At 38.2% G+C, this 21925-nt stretch overlaps 1 protein-coding gene across 2 annotated transcripts; it reads right to left on the bottom strand.

Moving 5' to 3' along the window:
• Positions 1-15379: 15379 nt before the first annotated feature.
• Positions 15380-21354, bottom strand: LOC141723609 (uncharacterized). Of its 2 annotated transcripts, XM_074525452.1 has the most exons (4): positions 20653-21261; positions 19752-20546; positions 19128-19257; positions 15380-15768 (listed from the first exon to the last, which is right to left on the bottom strand). In XM_074525452.1, the coding sequence occupies exons 1-2, from the start codon at positions 20803-20805 to the stop codon at positions 20334-20336; spliced, it is 366 nt and encodes a 121-aa protein (XP_074381553.1). In that variant the 5' UTR covers positions 20806-21261; the 3' UTR covers positions 15380-15768; positions 19128-19257; positions 19752-20333. The 2 variants fall into 2 exon arrangements, with proteins under 2 accessions (XP_074381553.1, XP_074381552.1); XM_074525451.1 differs by lacking the exons at positions 15380-15768; positions 19128-19257 and having other exon boundaries at positions 20334-20546; positions 20653-20815; positions 21238-21354.
• Between the last annotated feature and the right edge of the window lie 571 nt (positions 21355-21925).

The following is a 21925-nucleotide window of genomic DNA, read 5'->3' as shown; positions in this document are numbered from 1 at the left end:
TTAGTGTCTTGTCAGTCTTGCATTTGGACTTAATTACTTTCTCCCCCTTTTTGGCATCAGCAGGTAGTAGAAGAGAGATAAGCAATTCCACCGAGGATTGGATTTCAGTCAGTTGTGATTGCTGAGAAACTTGATTTTTTAGAATATCATCAATCTGAGCTTGTTGATGATCTTGAGTCTTCTCAATATAAGCAATCCTGTCAAAGGTAGGTTGGAAGAACTTTTTCTTATCAATTTTCCAAACTTGATCCTGTTTGATAAATTATTCCTGAATCTTGTGTAGCTCTGCATGAGTAGTTGAGTGAAGACCTTGTAGATGTTTAGTACTCAATGCAGTGACTCTAAGCTGGGTTTTGAAATCATCAGAATTTAACATTTCATCAGCTTTAGTCAAGTGCTCAGCAAGATGCTTTTCAGTTGGAACACATGAAACTGAATTCCATTCCTTAGTCCACTTCTGTCCTGCAGGAGTTTCACTCCAAGGTACTGGTGCTTCTCTGGTAACAAACTTCTTAATAAGTTCAAACTTAAGAATAGTTTGTTGAGGAACATGTCCTGAAGGACCTGCTGCATCAGCATCCGCAGTTGGAGCAGCATCACCAGTATCTCCAGCATTTGCAGCATCAGAACTTACAGAATCAGTATCCTCTGATAAAATAATAGTGTGAGTAGCAATGGAGGCTTCAGCATCCTCTAATTGTTGATCTGGTTCTAAGTTCTGATTAACAGCCATATCCTGATGCTCACCTAAAGTCTGATAATCAGCATCTTGATGCAAAGAAGGTGTTGTAGATAACTCTGGAGTTTGAACAGCATCAGTAACAGGTGTTGTGGAAGGATTAGTTGTTGTTGGAGCTTCTAAGAGAATTACTTCAGGCACAACCAAGATTTGGACATCAATATCAGCACTTGTGCCTGGATCAACAGGAGACACAGATGGTGTGTTAGCCTTTTCAGAAACAACTTCCTTAGATGGAGTTGATGGAGAAGAAGTGACTGGAGCAAATTCCCTGTCTTGTGAGATCAGAGATTCCTGATCCCCTTCCTTAGCTGCTTCCTCTTCATCATCTGAAACTGGCCTTTTTGCCCTCTGTTTCTTGTATCTCGTTGTTGATTTGGATTCCTTGGGAGTTTCAGGAACTGTCATTCTTCTAAGCCTTTTGAGAAGCCTAGATCCCCCAATTCCAGAATCCTTCTGAGAAGTCTCTTTCTCAGCTTCACCTACAACAGGTTCTGAAGAAGGAACCTGGTCCTCAGTATCAGATTCATCTCTCAAGGCAATCCTCCTTCTCTTTTGAGGTGTTTGAGGAACAGTCTTTGTCCTCTTTGGCTTGGAGGATGAAGGCTTCACAGTAGGTGCTGAGGATGAGGGTTGATCAGTCTGTGAAGTGGAGAGATAGGATTTGAGATATTTACTGAGGGTAGGTTGAGTAGAATGAGTGGTAGGTGCTGAGGATGATGGTTTTTGAGTGTTTGTTGTTGGTTGGACATTAGAGTAAACAGATCTATAAGTATCAGGATCAGCATTTACTAGGAGTTGTTTTACAGACTGAGGAATCTGTAATGGTCTAACCACTGATTTCTTAGTGTCAGCATTTACCAGGTCATTAAAGTAGCGTTTTGCAACTTTAAAAGGTGGGGTTGAGGAACTGACTAATTGAGGTTCATCAGTACAAAAAGTATAAATAAGTTGACAGAATCTAGCAAAATAGACAACATTCCTATCCTCTGTCATCTTATCCCCAATAAAACCAATTATACCAGTTGCAAAATCAAAATGAGTTTGATGTATAATAGCATACCCGATGTGCTGACTCAGAATTGGGATAGCATCAAAATTCGAACATTTGTTCCCAAAAGCTTTAGTGATGCAGTCGAAGAAGAAGCTCCATTCTCGTCTGATATGAGCCCGTTTCAACTGCCCAAGTTTTGCCAAACTCTTTTCATACCCCAAATTTGCCATTAACTCCTGAAGAGCTGATTCTTATGGAATTGAAAAGGTGCAACCTTCTGGGAGATGTAGAGCCTTGCGTATTGTACCAGGAGTAACTGCATAAGAAGAATCACCCACTTCGAAAACAATACTAGGAGTGCCAAGTCTACCACCATCATCAAAGTGCCCAGTCCGCCAAAACGTCAGAACTTGTTGGCTCGAAAAGACTGAAGGCTGAGTTAATGCATACCCAATCTCACTGTGTGCAAAAAGATCTTGCACAAAATGCAATTCAGATGGAGCTTCAGCATGATCAAGAATTGCAGCATAGTTGTTTGGAACAAACTTAGCTCCATCAATGATTAAATCCTTAGGTGCCATGTGAAAAATTGAGATAAATACGGTTGCCTGTATTGTGTTTGATAAAATGTCTCTATGAAAAATTGTTAGTAGATGAGAAAGGATGAAAGTAAAGAGAGAGAGATAAAAGAGAAAAGTAAATAAAAGATTTGACAATCTTTTCTCTCTGTTACTTATACACCAAAAGTAACCGTTGGGACACCTGTCAGACATGCAGTAATAACGGATAGTTACTGGGCGTGAGAAAATAGTAATCATTACTTGCCCACTTGCCTGTTTTCAAGGAAAAACCGTTCCACTTACCCAGATATTCCATTAATCAAGGTGAAACAGTTGTAATTCAAAATTAAAACCGTTCCCACTGATTTAATTAATTTTCACTGCAACATTAATATTCTGAAAAGAAATCAAGTTAAAGTGACCAAGATAAATTATATGAGTAAGTACTGATAAAGGAAAATCAGAACTTAAATTAAAACAGAATTTATATGGTCTTCAGAATATGAATAATTATCAGGATTTATCAATGCATTACAAAATAACTTAGAGACAAAATCTTGAAACAAAAACAAATTTCATTAATATATCAAGAGAATACATTCATGAAATTGAAATTACATCAGTACTTATACAGGATTTCCCTAAGCCACTAAACCTAACATCAACAGCCTTAGTCCTAGCTCAAGAAGCAGGGCAAGGCTGATGATGAAGAAAAATAGGAAGAAGACGAGATTAAATCATTTCTTCTTCCTACTCTCGACAAACAGAATGATGAGTCGGATGATTCGCTCTTGCTGGCGGAGAGCTTCCAGCCTTTCCTCCTCCAATCGCTCCAGATGGCGATGGTAATCCATATAGAAGAACAGAAGGTGGGTCAGTACCTCCTGTGGGCAGAGTCCCATATCTCCTCAGGAATGGCCGTGACGTGCCATTCCTGCTGCCAGTCGGCACAGCTTAGCTCCATATTGAAGTTTTGGTAGTTCAAAAACATGTTGTATCTGACCATTGTGTTTTTGAAAGAAAAAGTATGAAGGTAAGTTTGTGAGAAAGAATTTGATGGGAAGGCTAATGTGAAGTGGCTGCTTATATAGGCAAGAGAATTCCAGGAGACGTAAAAGTATTTAATGCTGACAGGTAGAATTAATTCTACCTCGTCTCCCCAGACTTGGAAAAAGAATAACCTTCATTGGAAGGAGAAAACATGGTTGAATGCGCACAAGAAACAAGTAAAAGTGGGCTGTTCAAGTACGAATACCATTAACCCTAACCATAGTGACTATTAATCTTCCACTTCAACATATTCTAGTTTGAACCGAGACTGTTATCAAATTTTATCCACAGATAAGTCAAGTAAAGAATTAGACTATAATATCAGAACTTAGACTTATATCAAAACTTAACAGTCATCAGAACATAATTTCTTAACTCGAAAAAGGAATGCCTATCTAAGTAAATCCACATACAAGTTCTGAGTTTTACTCTTCAGAACTTAATCGTCAGAATATGCAACCAGAACTTGTCCTCAGAGTTAGTGCAAAATGACACAATGACTGTTTATCTAAAACAACATAGACCACCACAGTAATTTTCATCATTCAGATGGAGTGATTAGTGTGTGCATTAAGCTAAATTTCAGACAAGGAGTAAAGTCTGATTCACTTCAATACATATTAGAAATAAGGCATAACTAAAATTTTGCTAAAGAGCTGTCATTATCCTGAAACCTACTGATGAATGAGTTCAAGCTTGAGTCCACCTCAACTGTTTTGTGCTAATTTTATGCATCTTTTTAAATTCTATTTTACAGTGGCTTCTCAGTGTAAGTGAATCACGACTGCTTATCAGAATTTATGCTATTATCAGAGTATTTCTCCAGTAATTATAGAGTGTGAAAAGTCACCAAGAAAATATTTTGCTTTTCTAATGCATATTTACTTAATACCAGCAATGCACTTGGGTCGTCCCTTCCACATGTTTACTCTAGATCTCAAAGGAGTACCTGATTTTATTCTTTGATCTTTTTGCTTTTTCTTTTAATAATTGAGGTTTATCAGCACTTAGTACATTCAGCAGATTTACTAGTATCAGAACTTAACAGATGAGTAACATTATTTTAATTTGTGACTTAGTAATAAGATAAATAAAGTAAGCTCAACTAAGCTCAATTATCAGAATTTGCTTGTGTCATAAGATTTCCACAGAAATAATTACTTCTTACATGGGATCATTTGTTTATTGAAGACTACTAGGTCAGTATCTAGCACAGTTATCCTCATAGGATTGAATAGTTACTTAAACAAACATATCACTTATCAGAGTTTAGAAACATATATCAGACAACAATCAGTACTTGAACACATATTTCAATTAATCACAGAATACACAAAGAGATTACATTCTGTAAATACTGATCATAAAGTCTAATGAAATAGAACAAAACTAGACAGATTTAGAAAAAGAACCTGAAACCATTCCAAGTTCATTTACCAATCTTGTAAAAGTGGCTTCACACAGTGGTTTTGTGAAGATATCTGCTAGTTGTTGATCTGTTGGAACAAAGTGCAATTCCACTGTACCTTCATCCACATGTTCCCTTATAAAGTGGTACCTGATGCTGATGTGCTTTGTCATAGAGTGTTGAACTGGATTACCTGTCATAGCAATAGCACTTTGATTATCACAGTAAATAGGGATTTTGAAATATGTTAACCCATAATCCAGTAACTGATTCTTCATCCAAAGAATCTGTGCACAACAGCTTCCTGCAGCAATATACTCTGCTTCTGCAGTTGATGTGGAAATTGACTTTTGTTTCTTGCTGAACCAGGAAACCAATCTGCCTCCAAGAAATTGGCAGCTTCCACTTGTGCTTTTCCTGTCAATTTTACAACCAGCAAAATTTGCATCTGAGTAACCTATTAGTTTAAAATCTGATTCTCTAGGATACCACAATCCCAGATTAGCTGTTCCTTTAAGATACTTAAAAATTCTTTTCACAGCTGTTAAGTGAGGTTCTCTTGGATCTGCTTGAAATCTTGCACAAAGATTGGTAGCATACATGATATCAGGTCTACTAGCAGTTAGATAGAGTAGAGAGCCAATCATACCTCTGTAATCAGTAATATCTACTGATTTACCAGTATCCTTATCCAGTTTTGTTGCAGGGGCCATGGGAGTGGATGCACTTGAACAATCTTGCATTCCGAATTTCTTTAGCAAGTTTCTGGTGTACTTAGTTTGACAAATAAAAGTGACTTCTTCATTCTGCTTGACTTGAAGGCCCAGAAAATAGCTAAGTTCCCCCATCATACTCATCTGATATCTTGACTGCATCAGTTTGGCAAACTTCTTGCAAAGTCTGTCATTTGTAGACCCAAAAATGATATCATCAACATAAATCTGGACGAGAAGTAAGTCCTTTCCATGGTTGAGGTAGAACAGTGTTTTGTCTATTGTTCCTCTGTTGAATCCACTTTCCAGAAGAAACTGAGCTAAAGTCTCATACCATGCTCTAGGAGCTTGCTTAAGTCCATAAAGTGCTTTATCAAGCCTGTAGACATAATCTGGATGTTTGGAATCTACAAAGCCTGGAGGTTGTTCAAAATATACTTCCTCCTCCAATTCTCCATTGAGAAAAGCACTTTTCACATCCATTTGAAAGATAGTAAACTTTTTGTGAGCAGCATAAGCCAAAAATATCCTTATGGCTTCTAACCTAGCAACTGGTGCAAATGTTTCATCATAGTCAATTCCCTCCTGTTGAGAATATCCTTTTATAACCAACCTTGCCTTATTCCTTGTAATTATGTCATCACTGTCAGTTTTGTTTCTGAATACCCACTTTGTACCAACAACAGATATATTCTTTGGTCTTGGCACTAGGGTCCAGACTTTGTTTCTTTAAAATTCATTTAACTCTTCCTGCATTACTTGCACCCAATCAGCATCTTGAAGAGCTTCTTCCACTTTCTTTGGCTCAGTCTGAGAGAGAAAAGAATTGTAAAGACATTCATTTGAAGTACATGTTCTAGTTCTGACACCTGCATCAGGATTTCCAATTATCAAATCAGGTTTATGTGACTTTGTCCACTTCCTTGCAGATGGAAGGTTATCTCTAGAACTGGATGCTCCCCCATGATCCATGTTGTCTTCATTTTCATTTTCTGATGCTCCCCCTGAAACTATGCTCTCTGAGTTGGATTCTTCAGTATTTAGATTTTCAGCACTATCAGAACTTGGCTTATCAGAACTTGACGAATCAGAACTTGAAGAGCCAGATGTATGTTCTGATGTTTCTTGAGATGTGGCAGGATCTTGAGTATGCCCCCCCTTCATTGGTGCATCTTCCCTTGACGTAGTCACCACAGTTTCAATAACATCAGAGTTTAATCCATCAGAGTTTACAGTATCAGGACTTAGACTGTCAGGATTTTCAGTATCAGAATTTGAGTCTTCATTTTCAAATCTCAGCTGATCATGATCAATGAAATCTTCAAGACCAGTAATCTTCTTGTCATCAAAAGAGACATTGATAGATTCCATGACCACTTTTGTTCTTAAATTATAGACTCTGAAGGCTTTTGTGGAAAGTGGATATCCAACAAAGATTCCTTCATCAGCTTTTAGATCAAACTTGGATAGCTGTTCAGGATGAGTCTTGAGAACAAAACACTTGCATCCAAATACATGAAAGTACTTCAGATTTGGCTTCTTTTTCTTCACCATCTCATATGGTGTTTTTCCATGCTTGTTTATAAGTGTTGCATTTTGAGTAAAACAAGCAGTCTGCACAGCTTCAGCCCAGAAATAAGTTGGAAGCTTTGCTTCTTCAAGCATAGTTCGTGCAGCTTCAATGAGAGTTCTATTCTTCCTTTCAACAACTCCATTTTGCTGTGGAGTTCCAGGAGCAGAAAATTCCTGCTTAATTCCATGGTTTTTGCAGAACTCTTCCATTATCAAATTCTTGAACTCAGTGCCATTATCACTACTTAAGATTTTCACAGAATCTTTGACCAATTTATCCAGATGTTTGACATGATCAATCAAGATAGATGCAGTTTCACTTTTTATGTGCAAGAAATACATCCATGTGTATCTGGTGAACTCATCCACTATGACCAACACATATTTTTTCTTTGCAATAGACATGACATTTACTGGACCAAATAGATCAACATATAGTAGATGATAAGGCTCAAGAATTGATGATTCAGTCTTGCTCTTGAAGAAAGATTTTCTTTGTTTGGCCTTCTGACATGAATCACAAAGACCATCAGGAGCAAATACTGACTTTGACAATCCTCTCACAAGATCTTTCTTGACCAGTTCATTTATATTGTTGAAATTTAAATGAGAGAGTTTCTTGTGCCAATTCCAGCTTTCTTCAATTGATGCTCTACTCATCAGACAAATTGCAGAACCATCAGTACTCTTTGAAAGCTTAGCTTCATAAATGTTACCACGCCTGTATCCTTTCAGAACAACTTTGCCTTTAGATTTACTCACAATTTCACAGTGTTCTTCAAAGAAATCAACATGATAACCTCTGTTACAGATTTGACTTATACTCAACAGATTGTGTTTAAGTCCTGAGACCAGAGCTACATCTTTAATTATGACATTCCCAAGATTGATATTGCCATATCCCAATGTTTTTCCAATGTTGCCATCTCCATAGGAAACACTTGGGCCAGCTTTCTCCACAAAGTCTGATAGCAGGGCCTTATTTCCAGTCATATGTCCTGAACATCCACTGTCTAGAACTAGAATATTTTTCCTGTTGCCCTGCAATCACAAAGACCACTAATTATTAGTTTTAAGGACCCAGACTTGCTTGGATCCTTTGGTCTTATTAAGTTTGTTAACATTTGCAGCGGATTTAGCATCAGAGTTTATGTTAACATTTTTCTTGTCAGAACTTACATTATCAGACTTTGAATCAGAATTTATACTAGAAGGAACAATGGAAACTTTCTTCAAAGAAGGTTTTATTTGATAATAATCATAGTACAAACTATGATATTCCTTACAAGTATAAATGGAATGCCATAAACTACCACAATGAAAACAAGGATTTTGTGGTTTGTATCTAACAGACTGACTCTTAACTCCTGATTTTGAAGGTAAGGAGTTAATATTCTTATTCTTCCTATAAAAAGAAGCCAGATGATTAGAACTTCCACAGTTAAGACATGTTTTCCTAGGAGCATCAGGAACAGGTTTATAATCATTGCTTTTATTCACACCTTCCTTTCCATTCCTATTTTTCCTAGGTGATTTTACCTTGTTTGCATTCTTAACATCTTTCAGCTTATGCTTAAGCTGCTTCTTTGTCATTAAGCCTATGTTTACTTCAGCTGTCTTTTCCTGTTTTAGTTTGTCAGAAGTTAATTCCTCTTTAACTTCTGATTTCTTATTTTCAGACTTTACAGTTACAAACTTAACAGGTTTTAACTTGGGCTTTTGCTTAACAACAGGCTTAATTTCTTCAGTTCCTTTATCATTCTTATCCTCTCCATATCCTAAGCCCTCTTTCCAGTTTCCACTACTTAGCAGATTTTGAGTTGTTTTGCCAGAGTTAGTCCAAGTCCTGATAATCTCTCTTTCCTTTTCTAACTCAGTTTTTAGAGATTCATTCATTTTTAGCACTTCATCCCTAACATAAAAAGCATCATCTCTATCCTTCTGAGTTTGATGGAACATGACTAACTCTTTTTCTAAGAAATCATTTCTTTTCTTAAAAGCAAGATTTTCAGAAGTTAATCTTTCACATGTTAAAGTTTGATCTCTATAACTAACAAACATGGTTTTAAGTTATCTTTTCAACTCATTAATATCATCAGTATGAAAAGCATAAGTAGTCTGAGGTACCTTTGTTTCAGCAGCTTCAGAACTGCTCTCAGCACTTTCTTTATCAGCATTTGCCATCAATGCATAGTTTTCCTCACTTTCAGAGTCTGAGGTGTCTGTCCAACTTTTCTGCTTTGTGACAAGAGCCTTTCCTTTATCACCCTTTACCTTCTTGTAATCAGGAGATATGTGGCCTTTCTCACCACAGTTATAGCATTTAACATTGGTATAATCTCCTCTGTCAGACTTTCCTCCTCTGCCTTCAGATCTTCTGAAATTCTTCTTATCAGAACTTATGCCTTTCTTGGAAAACTTCTTTTCCTTCCTGAACTTCCTGTATGCAATCTTTGTGATTCCTTTCACCATCATCTCCTCATCAGCATCAGTCTCAGGCAAACTTTCAGAATCTGAGTCATCATCACTTTCAGAACTTGATGACTCAGTATCAGACTTTATGAAAAGAGCTTTACCCTTGTCTTTCCTTGAGGAAGCTGCTTTGGGGAATTCTTCTTCAGCCTTAAGAACAACTGTCCTTGACTTTCCTCCTTTCCTCTTGCTTCTTTGTTCTATCTCAAGTTCATGAGTCTTGAGCATTCCATAGATTTCATCAAGAGTTGTTTCATCAAGATTGTAGTTGTCTCTTATTGTTGTTGCCTTCAAATCCCAGCATTCAGGAAGAGCTAACAGGAATTTAAGGTTTGAATCTTCAAGATCATACTCTTTATCAACCAATGACAAATCATTCAAAAGTTTGACAAATCTATCATATAGATCATTCAATGACTCATTAGTCTTTGAGTCAAAGTGTTCATACTCTTGAGTGAGTATTGTCTTCCTGTTCTTCTTAATTGTGTCAGTTCCCTGACATCTTGTTTCCAGAGCATCCCATATCTCCTTAGCAGTCTTGCAGTTGATTACCCTGTTTGACATTACATTATCAATGGCACTATGCAGTAAGTGTCGTACCTTAGCATCCTTAGCAATTGATGCTATATCTTCAGCAGTATAATCACTCTTTTCCTTTGGTACAGTCTTTCCTGCTTCACCTGCAACTGCAACAGCAAGCTTGGTTGGTTTGTGAGGCCCTTTACTTCCAGGAACATGGTCATTCTCACCTTCCATATGGGATATTCAGATGGTCTTAGTATGGGAACTCTGATGGTCTCATACCGACTCTGAATTTGTGTCTTTGGTGGTTCCTCAGTTTTGGTAGGCTTAGTTGGAGTTTCTGTGTCAGACATGCTTGTGTTTGCATCTTTAACTGTATGTGTGTTAACAGATAGGCTCTGATACCACTTGTTAGGTCACACACACTGTAGAGGGGGTGAATACAATGTATAATACAATCAAATCGAACTTTAATATCTTAAGTAACAGAAAACAAACTTTATTGAAACAATAAACTCTGTTACAGTATGGAACTGTTACCTCTCAGTGATGAACAAATATCACGAGAGCTGCTAGGGTTACAATGAATAATCTTCTCGAATATGATAACACTTATAGTGTAAACCCTATGTCTGTGTTTATATACTACACAGTTACAAGATAATCGCTAATTGATATGGAATATAATTCTGCTTCCTAAAATATATCAATCAGATATCTTTTCTTCCAAGTATTCCATTCTTCACGGAACTCCTTCTTCATGCACATCTCTTCTTATGTTTATCTTGATCTTCTTTCCTTTGATCAGCTAAGTTCTGATATCTAACTTCTGATGATTATCTCCTGATAATATAAGTACTGATATCCTTAAGTCCTGACTTCCAGTATAAGTACTGATCAACGGTTAAGTACTGATTTGTCCTGTTAAGTAAGATCGGAAATCTAAACATAAATTATATTAGCCATGACATTATCAAATATATCTAACATCCTCCAAAAAATAATGATATTACTTTCAAGGCTGAACGATACAAGTGGTAACAAATCAACCATTGAAGAAAATTCTAACTTGGCCAGAAGCTTCGAATAGTGTTGTGGCTTGATCTATCGAACTTGGGGGATATAACCTTGAGTACATCCTCAGAACCGTTATAAAGGCCCAAACACTAGCTGATTTTATGGTCGAATGCACCTTTTCAGGACCAAAGGACCTTACCCCGGAGGAACAAATTATTCGGACACTGGGGAAATGAAAGTTGTTGGTTGATGGTTCAGTCCCTGGGAAGAAATATGGGGCTGGACTAATTCTTTCTAGTCCGTATGAGTTCAAAATCTGCCAGACAATTCGGTTCACTTTTCCTCTGACCAACAACGAGGCCGAATACGAAGAATTATTGGCCGAAATGGAATTGGAAAAAAGTTTAGAAGCAAAACATTTGAGGGTCTTTAGCAACTCGATGCTGGCATCGAAATATTTTTTTGGGAATACGAACAAAGAGATCCTCGAACGAAAGCTTATGCCACCAAGGTAAGAGAAACATCCTTAGCCTTTGAATATTTTGAACTAAACCAAATAGGAAGAGAGAACAACAATCGATCGGATGCCCTCTCAAGGCTAGCTTTGACAGAAATGCAGAGCCTAACTGGCTCTATTTATCTGACCAAAGCGAAGATGCCTTCGATCGAAAGAAAACAATGCTTGGAAATTCACCGAGGCATAAACTGGATGACTCATATCCGAACTTATTTGGAGAAATGGAGTCTGCCCCTCGACCGAAGGGAAGCTCATAAGATAAAATATCGAGCAGCCAGCTAGACCCAAGTAGGAAGAAAATTATACCGCAAATTGGTTACTTAACCGCTATTAAGGTGCCCTGATTCCGAAGAGCAAGAGATGGCCTTAGAGGCGGTGCATGAAGGAATTTATGGAAGATATCTTATCGATCGATCACTGGCCTTTAAGATCCTTCGTCAAGGATTCTTTTGATCGATTTTGAGAGCAGATGCATGTGATTATGCGAAGAAATGTAAACAGTGCCAACTATTCGAGACATCCCTGAAGCTACCACGAGAGGAAATGACTTCGGTTCTAATCCCAATACCCTTTGCCATGTGGGCCGTGGACATAATAGGCATTCTACCAACCAGCACGAAGCAGGCGAAGTATTATATAATCGCCATAGATTACATGACCAATTAGGTAGAAGCAAGACCTCTGTCCATCATAAATGAAGAGGCAACCAAAAAATTCATGTTGGAACATATAATTTTAAGATTTGGGATACCGAAGGTGTGTGTCTTGGACACAATACCCAATTTATGGGCAACGAGTTCAAAATATTTCTCCATAACTTCGGGATTCAACAAAAATTTAGTTCATTCGCTCTTCCTCAAGGAAATGAGGCGGTCGAGACTGCCAACAAGGTAATCTTTCAAGGCATCAAGAAGAGGTTGGGCGAAGCCAAGGGGAAATATGCAGATGAACTTCTCTGGGTTTTTGTGAGCCTACCGAACGACCCCAAGATCCTCTACAGGAGAAACTCCCTTTAGTTTGGCATATGGCACAGATGCTTAAGAACATGGAAGTGGGCTTGGATTCCTATCAAAGCGAGATCTACAACGTGGAAAATAATGATTTCGGCCTTAAGGCCAATGTAGATCTATTGGTAGAAGAAAGAGAAGCGACTCATAAAAGAAATTTGAAATATTTGCTACAGGCCGCACAACACTATGATTCTTGTATAAAAAAAGATCATTCGGTATAGGGGACCTTGTTCTGAGAGAACTGGCTGCATTTATGCCAACAAAGCAAGGAAAGCTCCAACCGAACCGGGAGGGACTGTACAAAGTTACAGAGGTCGTTCGCCCAGGAACCTACAAGTAGGAAACTTTATCTGGGGACGCAATCAAAAACACGTGGCATGTCCGATAAGAAAAATTTCCCGCATTTCCTTTTAAGAATTATACTTCTGTTGCCCAAAATTGTAAAATGTGTAATAAATGAAGAATCATCAATAAATATGCACTCCTTTTGCACATGTAATCGATTTAAATGTATTTAGAATTGACGCCTGGAAAGGACGAATGAACATCTATCTAGGGGCTATCCCGAAAAAGATAATGTCCTTCATCCCCACGTGCATGACGTTAAAATTTAATTTAAGTGGCTAGACAGACAGAGCGAGTGAATATTATCTAGGGGCTATCCAAAAAAGATAATGTCCTTCGCCCTCTTGCTCCGCCTAAACATTACGAATAAGTAGTAAGAATGAACGAAGTTTTTTCTAGAGCCCGTCAAACAAAGATAAACTCATTCGCCCTTACTGTAAAACTCTTCATTCAGCTATAAATGTTACGCCCTTTGGTACTAAACTATTATGGAAAAAAGGAGCGAACGAGGACTTATCCAAGAGCCACCCAAAGAAGATAAGGCCATCGCCCCTACCATAAAATGATAGGACGAGCAAATTCCTACATAGGGGCTACCCACAGAAGAGAGTTCATTCGATTGTCGCATATCAAAACCAAACCTATTTGAGGGAATACCCGAAGAAGATAGTTCATTTCAAGTCTTCAAGACACAAGATCTACCCTTTAAAAAATTGGGTGAAGGAAACTCGTATATTTTTTGAAGGAGAGCCCTTGTCCCGTTAACGCTTGGGGGCAGAAATGGGTTAAAATAAGAATTGCTAAGGAAAAAATAAATCAAAGATGCGAATAGAAAAATGTTAAGGGATGATAGAAGCCAAAGATACAATATAACAAAAATTTGCTAAGGAAAAAATAAGTTGAAGATGCAATTAGATTCTGAAAATGTAATTAGATTTAAATGGCACGAGGGCCACCAAGTCATACGCCCGAAGGCCAATGTATGAACATACGAAAATAAATTACAAGAAAAATTTAATTATCCGAAAGATCTCCATCTTCGCACGAAGAGACTTTCAAGGGCTCCGTGCCACCAGTTCGACCAATGGAATCTTTGATATAATCATCTAGAAGTTATTTATAGTCCCAACTGAGCTCATGAACCTTCTTCAGCATATGATCATCGCCAAACTAGAAGGAGCGCTCCTCGGTCAGCTCCAGCTTCTTCTTTGTCTTTCAGAGCTCTTTCTGGAACCTCTTCAGCTGCCCATTCTGATGATCAATGCGCCGGTTCGCCCTCTCCAGGTCTTGCCCCAGCCTTTGTTTGTCTTCTATCAGCACATCTACCTAGCCGATCAAGGTCTCATTTCGTAACTGGGCCCTTCAGAGCTCCTCCTCAGCGGTGGTGGCTCTTCGCTCCAGCTCCTCCACCTTGGTCATTCGGCCTTGCATATCCTGCACCTTGTCGGCAACATCAGCAGCCCGACGAGTAGCCTAAAAAAGAAAACAAGGCAAAAGTATTGACAAACTGAATAAAAAGAAACATGTAAGACCGAAGCAAATGCAGGACGAATAAACATAAAAATTAGAACTTATAAGGAAAAGAAAGGACATGAGCTCCGTACAGGCCTCTATTGGCGTGGCCGTAACGTCGAGAGAGCGATCGCTTGAAAGCTAGAGTCCCCGACAGAGGTCAGGGCCACTTCATTCATAGCTTTATGGGTCGGGTAAACGATATAATCGCTCGTCAGTACGCCCCAGTCAGGGACATACATCTGAACGATCCCATCTCAGCCCCTCCGCCGCTTGTTCACTTGCTCCAAGTTCTCATTATCTTGGCCTCCATGGCTATCTTTAGCAGCTTTGGCCGAAATAGGAGGATCCTGTCGGCTAGAATCAGATTCCTGAACCACTCTCTCTCATCTGCCCGAAGGATCTGCTTCCCCCAGCCTGACAGCCTCTTCCGCAACCTTCTTCACCGATGCCTTCACCGTCTTTCTTTCAAGCAAAGCCTCCGCTGAAGACACTGAAAGAAAAATAAGAGGATAATTATACAAAGAGAATAATGCAAACAAATCCAAATATGTACATAAAGGGGAAAATAACGGAGGAAAAAAATTTGTTACCCCCACCTCACAAACCGAGGGTCCAATCGGAGCTTCGGTATTCAGCAGAATTAAACTTAACAACTGTGGCCTTAACTAAACCCTCATACAATTTCTTCGCCCCTTCACTCAGATTAGGCATAAGGAGTTTGGTCAGGTTGACTTCATGCCACACTGAAAACCTGGCAAGCTTAGGCCCGCTGATAAAGCACCAGTGGATGTGGGTAGTCTTGTTGTTCAAATTGGTAGCCGTCCAATCCACCCGACCTACCCTTCGGTCAATGTTATGGGAGCCAGCACTCTTCGGGTTTTTACAAAAATCGTAATGGAACCATAAAAGACGAGGAAATGGCTTCACCCCTCCTGCAGGCATCGGTTCTGAAAGCAGTTTATATAAATAAACTCATTCGGGTCCATCTACCCCAGGGCTATTCCCATCTGTATGAATAGGTGTTTCAGAATATTCAACAGATGCACTCAGAAGCCACATTTGAAAGCGGCTTCGGAAATACTGACCGCACGGTCTCCATCCCCCTATGGGACACCTGGATTGTCGAAGATCCTCTCGTCATCATCAACGTCAAATAGCCAAAACCCCCCTGAGGGATATTGTAGACATCGTACAACTCTTCGGCCCTCGACTTGGGCAATTCTGAGAGGTTACTGGCCGTAAGGTACGAAGCTACGGATCCGAAAAATCTTCGCTTTGTCCGCTTAGGCTGAGACGCGGAAGTTCCCGCCAACATATTCGATCAGTCCATGTCCCTATATTCAAAAATAAAGAGACTGTTAATTCATGTACTCAGATAGATTGCGGGAAATAAATAAAGAAAAGAAGGGTCGAGTACATGTCCCGGGACTGAATGAACGATTTTTAAATAGAATATTGGAAAAATGGCAACGGTCGGTTCCCAAAGGATATTCAAAGGCAAGAATATCCGAAGGAAGTTCTTGCCCAAGAACATCTCGCATAAATTCTTTAAACCTAACATGCACCCAGTAAAAAGGAAGTTACCCCAAGAAACTAAAACTAAAACCCAACGAAATACACACAAAAGGGAAAAACACGAAAACCACCACTTCTCTCTCTCTGCACATGGTAATGAGCAAGAAAGCAAAAGGCATGCAGACATAAAATTCTTTAAAGACATAAAAAATTCACTAATTTTTAAACGACGAGAAACTGGAATGGGATGATCTGGGTACACTGAATTAACACTACCCATCTTGACGGATGCTGCTTGCCTAAATAATGTAAAATAAAGAATGTTTGAGAAGAGAGAAAAAGCTTGGAAGATTATATGAGAAGATGGGAAATGAATTTGCAAATGGCCTTAAAAAGCGTTCAAAAATGATGATTAGGTGGTAAAAAGTGCAACTGTTGACGTTTTAAATTGAACGTTTTGGATATGAGACGGTTGAGATTCAAAGGCCAGGATTAAACACAGACCTCAAGGCTAAGACAACTGTCATCAATAACAACCCCACTCTCAAGGAAACTAAAGTGTATCCCATTGCTCAACCGAAGGACGCCAACCCTGGGGTTCGCACCCGAAAATGGGCCAAAGCATAATATCTATCGTCCGACCCTTAGACCAGACGAAAGACAGAGACATGTTGACTATAGGCCCGTCACATGCCCGTTAGACCGAAGACTCACTTTGTCAAAAGCCCAAACAAGGTAAAAAAGGCCGACCGTTTGGGTGGATCTTGAACAAATGAAAACGCCTTCGCTACATCCCTAACATTCCCTCGGATTTACAGCATAACGGACGAGTATTGAATGCTGTAAGTAGGAGAAAAATAACTCTCTCTACACACTCAACTGCTCTATCACTTTTTTGTATTCTCAAACCTATTTTATACTCAGATTACTGATTCTCACGCAGGAGGTGAATGGGGGGGGGGGAAATCTCTCGCATTCTCTTCATTTTCAGGTTCAAACCGAAAAGTGTTATAAAACAAACAAATTACTCTCTCCGTCCCATAATGTATGAGCTTGTTTGACAAGCACGGTTTTTAAGAAATTAATGCTTAACTTTAGTGTGAACCACAAAAATGAGTTAGTGGGTGTTAAAGTAAGTGTATTATATGAATGTGTGGTTGTGATAATGTTAAATGAATACTATAAATGGAAGGTTCATTTTTTTGGGACATCCAAAAAAGGAAAGTGACTCATATAAAATGGGACAGAGGGAGTAATACTTATGAGTTTCGACCGAAAAGTGTTATAAGACAAACAAATGTAAATTCATGATGTAGATCGGATTTTTGCGTTTCGGTTTTTAACGATTTTTAGTGATTTCGGTTTCGGATTCAGATTTTTTCGATTTTCTGCTCAGACCTAGCCAGTATGTCAGCATAATTCATACCTTGTTTTCTTCTTGTTAATATTATTAATTGTATCAACAAATATACAAATACAAATGTGTTATGCATAAGTTTTTAAATGTGGAACAAATTAATGTGTTATTAAGTCAGTCGAAAAGATGACGGCGAGTTGTTTAAAATATTTAAAAAAAATACTGTACATTGTTTCTCATAAATCATAAACTCAGAAAAAGAAATTTTACTTTAAGTTTTATACGGAAACCACAACAAAGAAATATAAGATTAACATTTAATAATACAATTATAATTAAAAAGTTATGAAAGTAAATGTTTTTAATAGGAGTAGGATAAAATAACAAATAATTTTATTTTGGGAGATTGGTAGTGTGTTAAATTGTCAAAGTTGGCTTCCTAAGCTTCCAATAAATAACGAACAAAAGTGTCAAGCTATCTCATGTCACCTAATACTTTGATGCTCCTGGTGCATGCCCTGGACTGCTAGCAGATGACAGTGTCCAGGAAAATACAAAACTCCCTGTGAGTACAGCAAAGCCCACTATACTGAAAACAGTAAACCATTAATTCCAAACTCTGATACAGCTCCTGTATCAAGGCATTATTGTTGCCTCCCATTATCAATTCAACATCTTTCCTATCGTACAATATTCACTTGATTAAAGTAACCCACTCACCGCTCCTCAACAATGCTTAATCTAATTATGCCTAATCCCAAAGTGTTATTTCATCAACCTTCCCCTTTCTTTTCTTTTCACTTTTCTAATCATCAGTGCGTGCAGTTGCCTAACATGTTATCGAAATAATAAATATTATTTTAAATCCCGACTCCTGATTTTGATATTTTTCGGGATCGAGATAGTCGTGTCTTTTATTAGACTCTGATTACTTATTTTGAAATTTTTCAGGACCGGGATACTCCTATCTCTGTTCCGAGTTTGGAAACCTTTTTTTCAGTATAGGATTCTTTGAATTTCACATTTAAAAACTTATGCATAACACATTTGTATTTGTATATTTGTTGATTCAATTAATATTAACAAGAAGAAAACAAGGTATGAATTATGCTGGCATACCGGCGGTTGGTTGGTTGTGCAATAAGAGTTGACAAGTAAACACATATTTAACTCTAACCGAAAATATAAATAGGAGCTTATATATGAAGTCCAAAAGATTGTGCCCATGTACAACAGCATGAAAATTTATAATGATCAAGAGACATACAAGACAACTCATCATATCACTTTGTAAAATATTTCATTACACATGGTGGGCAATTAGTTAAAATTTTGCTTAACTTCAATGATTAGACTTTGTTAATCAAGTGATGGGGTCATTCAGTATTACTATATCAGTTGACTAATTATTGGTTATAATAGGATTTACAGGACTTGTAGTTGTCTGACTGAGGCTCCAAGTAAGTGAGTATTAAATAATTTCTGAAAGTGATTTAAATTAAAATCAGGAAAACTCAAAAATTAAAGAGATGAATTGATTTATGGAGTAATGGTTATGACAGGTCTATTTATTTTCTTCCCAGTCTTGCATAATTGGAGGAGAAAGTGCCAGGGTGACCCTGTCAACATTTTCTTTCAGTAGTTGCCTAAAATACAGTTGCCTGTCAAAACAATCTTAAATTGAGAATGCCAATCATCAGTTTAATGAAACTTTGAAAACACTTCTTGTAGTTTAATACTAACACCCTCTACATGAGTTTCGGTGAATCCCTGTAATGTGAAATGTAAGAAATCTCAGGAAGGCAAGCACAGAAGATTTACCTTGCAGGCAGCTAGGCGGTTTTTTACCTTCAATTTACCGAGCATTTCAGCATCAGGTTCTGCAACAGCATTCATTCCCAGGGCGAATCATCAGTATAAACGGCTATCTCAATTACATCATGCTCCTTATCTGCAATTTTAAGATGACTTTGGTATGGAAACAAAAAGAGACCACAGTGAAAAGGAAACTACCATTCTCGACCAAGGTCAGCAATGCACACATCATAAGAAATTTAGAATTATTGACCGTGATATGTTTCTTTTCATATTTTAAAAAAATATCTAAATGATCCATCTATTTTACCTGCTGGCATATGCCTAATGCCCCGATTTCAATGATGCACGACATTATACTCTTAAATTTCCTGTTCTATCATTCATGATATATATCTTTATATAAATAAGGATATTCTTTCCACATGCTTTGTCAGTCAGTGCTCAAAATCTTAAAATCATCAGATCCTAACCAACATGACCCTCAGTTATGCTAAGAGATCAGAACCCAAGCAATCTTCAGAAATTTCACTCGATAGATTATAACATCAATGTCATACCAGTAATGTAACATCAATGTCATACCAGTAATGAAGATCACTGAAAGGAAAGTAAGAGTGAGTATATTACCACTGAACTAGATATCGCTGTCATAGCTGATCTGTGCCAACAGTTATAGGATTAAAACCTATTCACCCAAGTTTAAAGAATCTGACAGTTCTCTGCCACTGATGCCCCCGCTTAGAAGGCTATTACACAACTTCAATTCCCAATACTCATTCAGTAATCTGGTGAGGAAAAAGACACTAACTTAAAAGATGCATAAATAAACCAATTGCAGAAAAAGTAGCAAGTTCGAATGAAAACAACAAGCCACGCAGAGCCATCATGAAATAAAGCTAAGATGAAAGCCTAGGCTGGAGGAGGGGAATCGCCCTGAGCATTGTCATTCCTGTAAGGAAAACTCTGAATCATACGATCTGAATCCTAGAGGACGGGAGAGTCATCTCACTGAGAAGAAGAGAGGTCATCCTGTAAAAGCAGCAATGCCAACAAAAGGACAGGGAAAGTCCTCTCAGGGTCGAATAAACCTGATGCTTAACAGCAACAATGTTAATCGTCCTCCCCAACAATGACTGACAATCCCAGGAAGGACCGCGTCAACATGTGCAACTAAGAATGCTGTAAACTCCGAAGAGTCCATGTACTCATCTATGAGTCTATGACAGTGTCCCTCCTCTTCTGAAGCTCCAGCTGCAGCTTCCCCATCTTCTCCTGCGCTGCCAAGAGCTCGAGCTCCACCTCCATATGCCTCCTCTGAGAAATGGAGGCCTCCTTCACAGCCTGGTCCGTCTCCTTCACCTTGTCACCCGCCTCCTTCCAGGAGCCAGCCTGTTGAAGGGCAGCCTGAAAGTATGTGTTTGTCTGGAAAGGAAACATAAAAAATATCAGTTACAATGTTAAAGGAAAACAATGAAGGCATATATAAAGTACGAGGAATATATAAAGAAAGTTTGAAAAAATAACTTACTATGCATATTGCGTTAACAGTGAGAGCTTCTATCTCCTCGAGAGTAAGGCTCATAACCACCTCAGCCTGGTCTCTAGGAGTGATCCCCTTCTTCGACCCCTCCGCTAAGAGCTCAGTACTCCCAACTACTGAGTCCTGCAGATGCCACGGCATCTTCTAAATCCTAAATGTGTAAAAATGATTTTCCTGCATTTAATTCTTGCTAGAAGCAAGTGATACAACTAATGTATCCAATCAATAGGATTATTAACTAATCTAATAAGGAGTGTGAGTATTGAAAAAAAGTATTCTTTGTGGGAATCCAGATTAGCACTTCACTATATAGGAAAATGCTTAACTTTGATCTCTGGTTGTCAAACTGGTACTTATCACTTTAATTTAAAATTGAAAAGGTTGGAGTAGATATACAATTTCATGAAGAGTGATTGTTAAGAAACAGACAATCAATAAGAACACACTACCAGCCTATTAAGCTAGGCTGGTACAAATAGGAAAAAAATTCGACCAAACAAAATAAAAAGAAAGAACAATATACTTTGGCATAAATCTTGAAAGTGTCTAATTGCAGTATAAATAGTTCATTACCCCCATCAATCATGCTAAAGTTGTAGCATCCCGGCCAACTAACTACACACATGACAGAGCTTCAATGTATTGCCAAACTCTAAACCTTCCACAATACCAATGATAAACATTTTCCAGACCGAAGTCTACAGCAAAGTCCCGTATAATTTTGAAGCTTTTATCCACGAGATTGTAACATATAGCCTTACCAGGTATTTCCAATACCAATAACGAATCCTCCAGGAATTTTTCTCTTCTAATAAGTGAAAGCACAGCAACTGCATATTTTTTCGTAGATGTGGATGACAACAAGGCTTGTTTTCAGTCATCTCTGGGAAAACTTCAGAAATTGGAGCAAGATCAATCGAATACTTAATAAACCACCCTGAATAATCACTCTTCATATCATATACGCTGAGTGAAGTAACACTCAAACCAACCCCAATAAAATGCAAATGGTCTTCAGACTCCCCAAAATATGAATTCATTGGAAACTTCATGGCGATAGGAGGCCTTAGAAATGTTCCTAGCCACCCTCATCCACGTTAAAGTACAAACAATCAGAGAAAGTCGATTCCAGTACAGATTCAAACTTTAAACCACCCAACCAATGAATACACCCACGTCCAAGTTCATATTTAAGGCCTTATTAAAAGATTGTACAGACAGCCTCCGAGACCCGGTTTCAGAGGAGTAACTATGAAAGTCA

This window comes from Apium graveolens, chromosome 5 (assembly GCF_009905375.1).
Source record: "Apium graveolens cultivar Ventura chromosome 5, ASM990537v1, whole genome shotgun sequence".
NCBI classification, from domain to species: Eukaryota; Viridiplantae; Streptophyta; class Magnoliopsida; order Apiales; family Apiaceae; genus Apium; species Apium graveolens.
The sequence above is the reverse complement of the archived record's forward strand: the minus strand, read 5'-3'. Positions and strand labels throughout refer to the sequence as shown.

What these genes read in the sequence shown, in the direction of transcription:
- LOC141723609 (XM_074525451.1), bottom strand. Translation starts at nt 20,805, where the DNA reads ATGCCGTGGCATCTGCAGGACTCAGTAGTTGGGAGTACTGAGCTCTTA. An exon ending in CTGTTAACGCAATATGCATA is followed by an intron (nt 20,547 to 20,652) that starts GTAAGTTATTTT and finishes TTTCCTTTCCAG; the next exon opens with ACAAACACATACTTTCAGGC.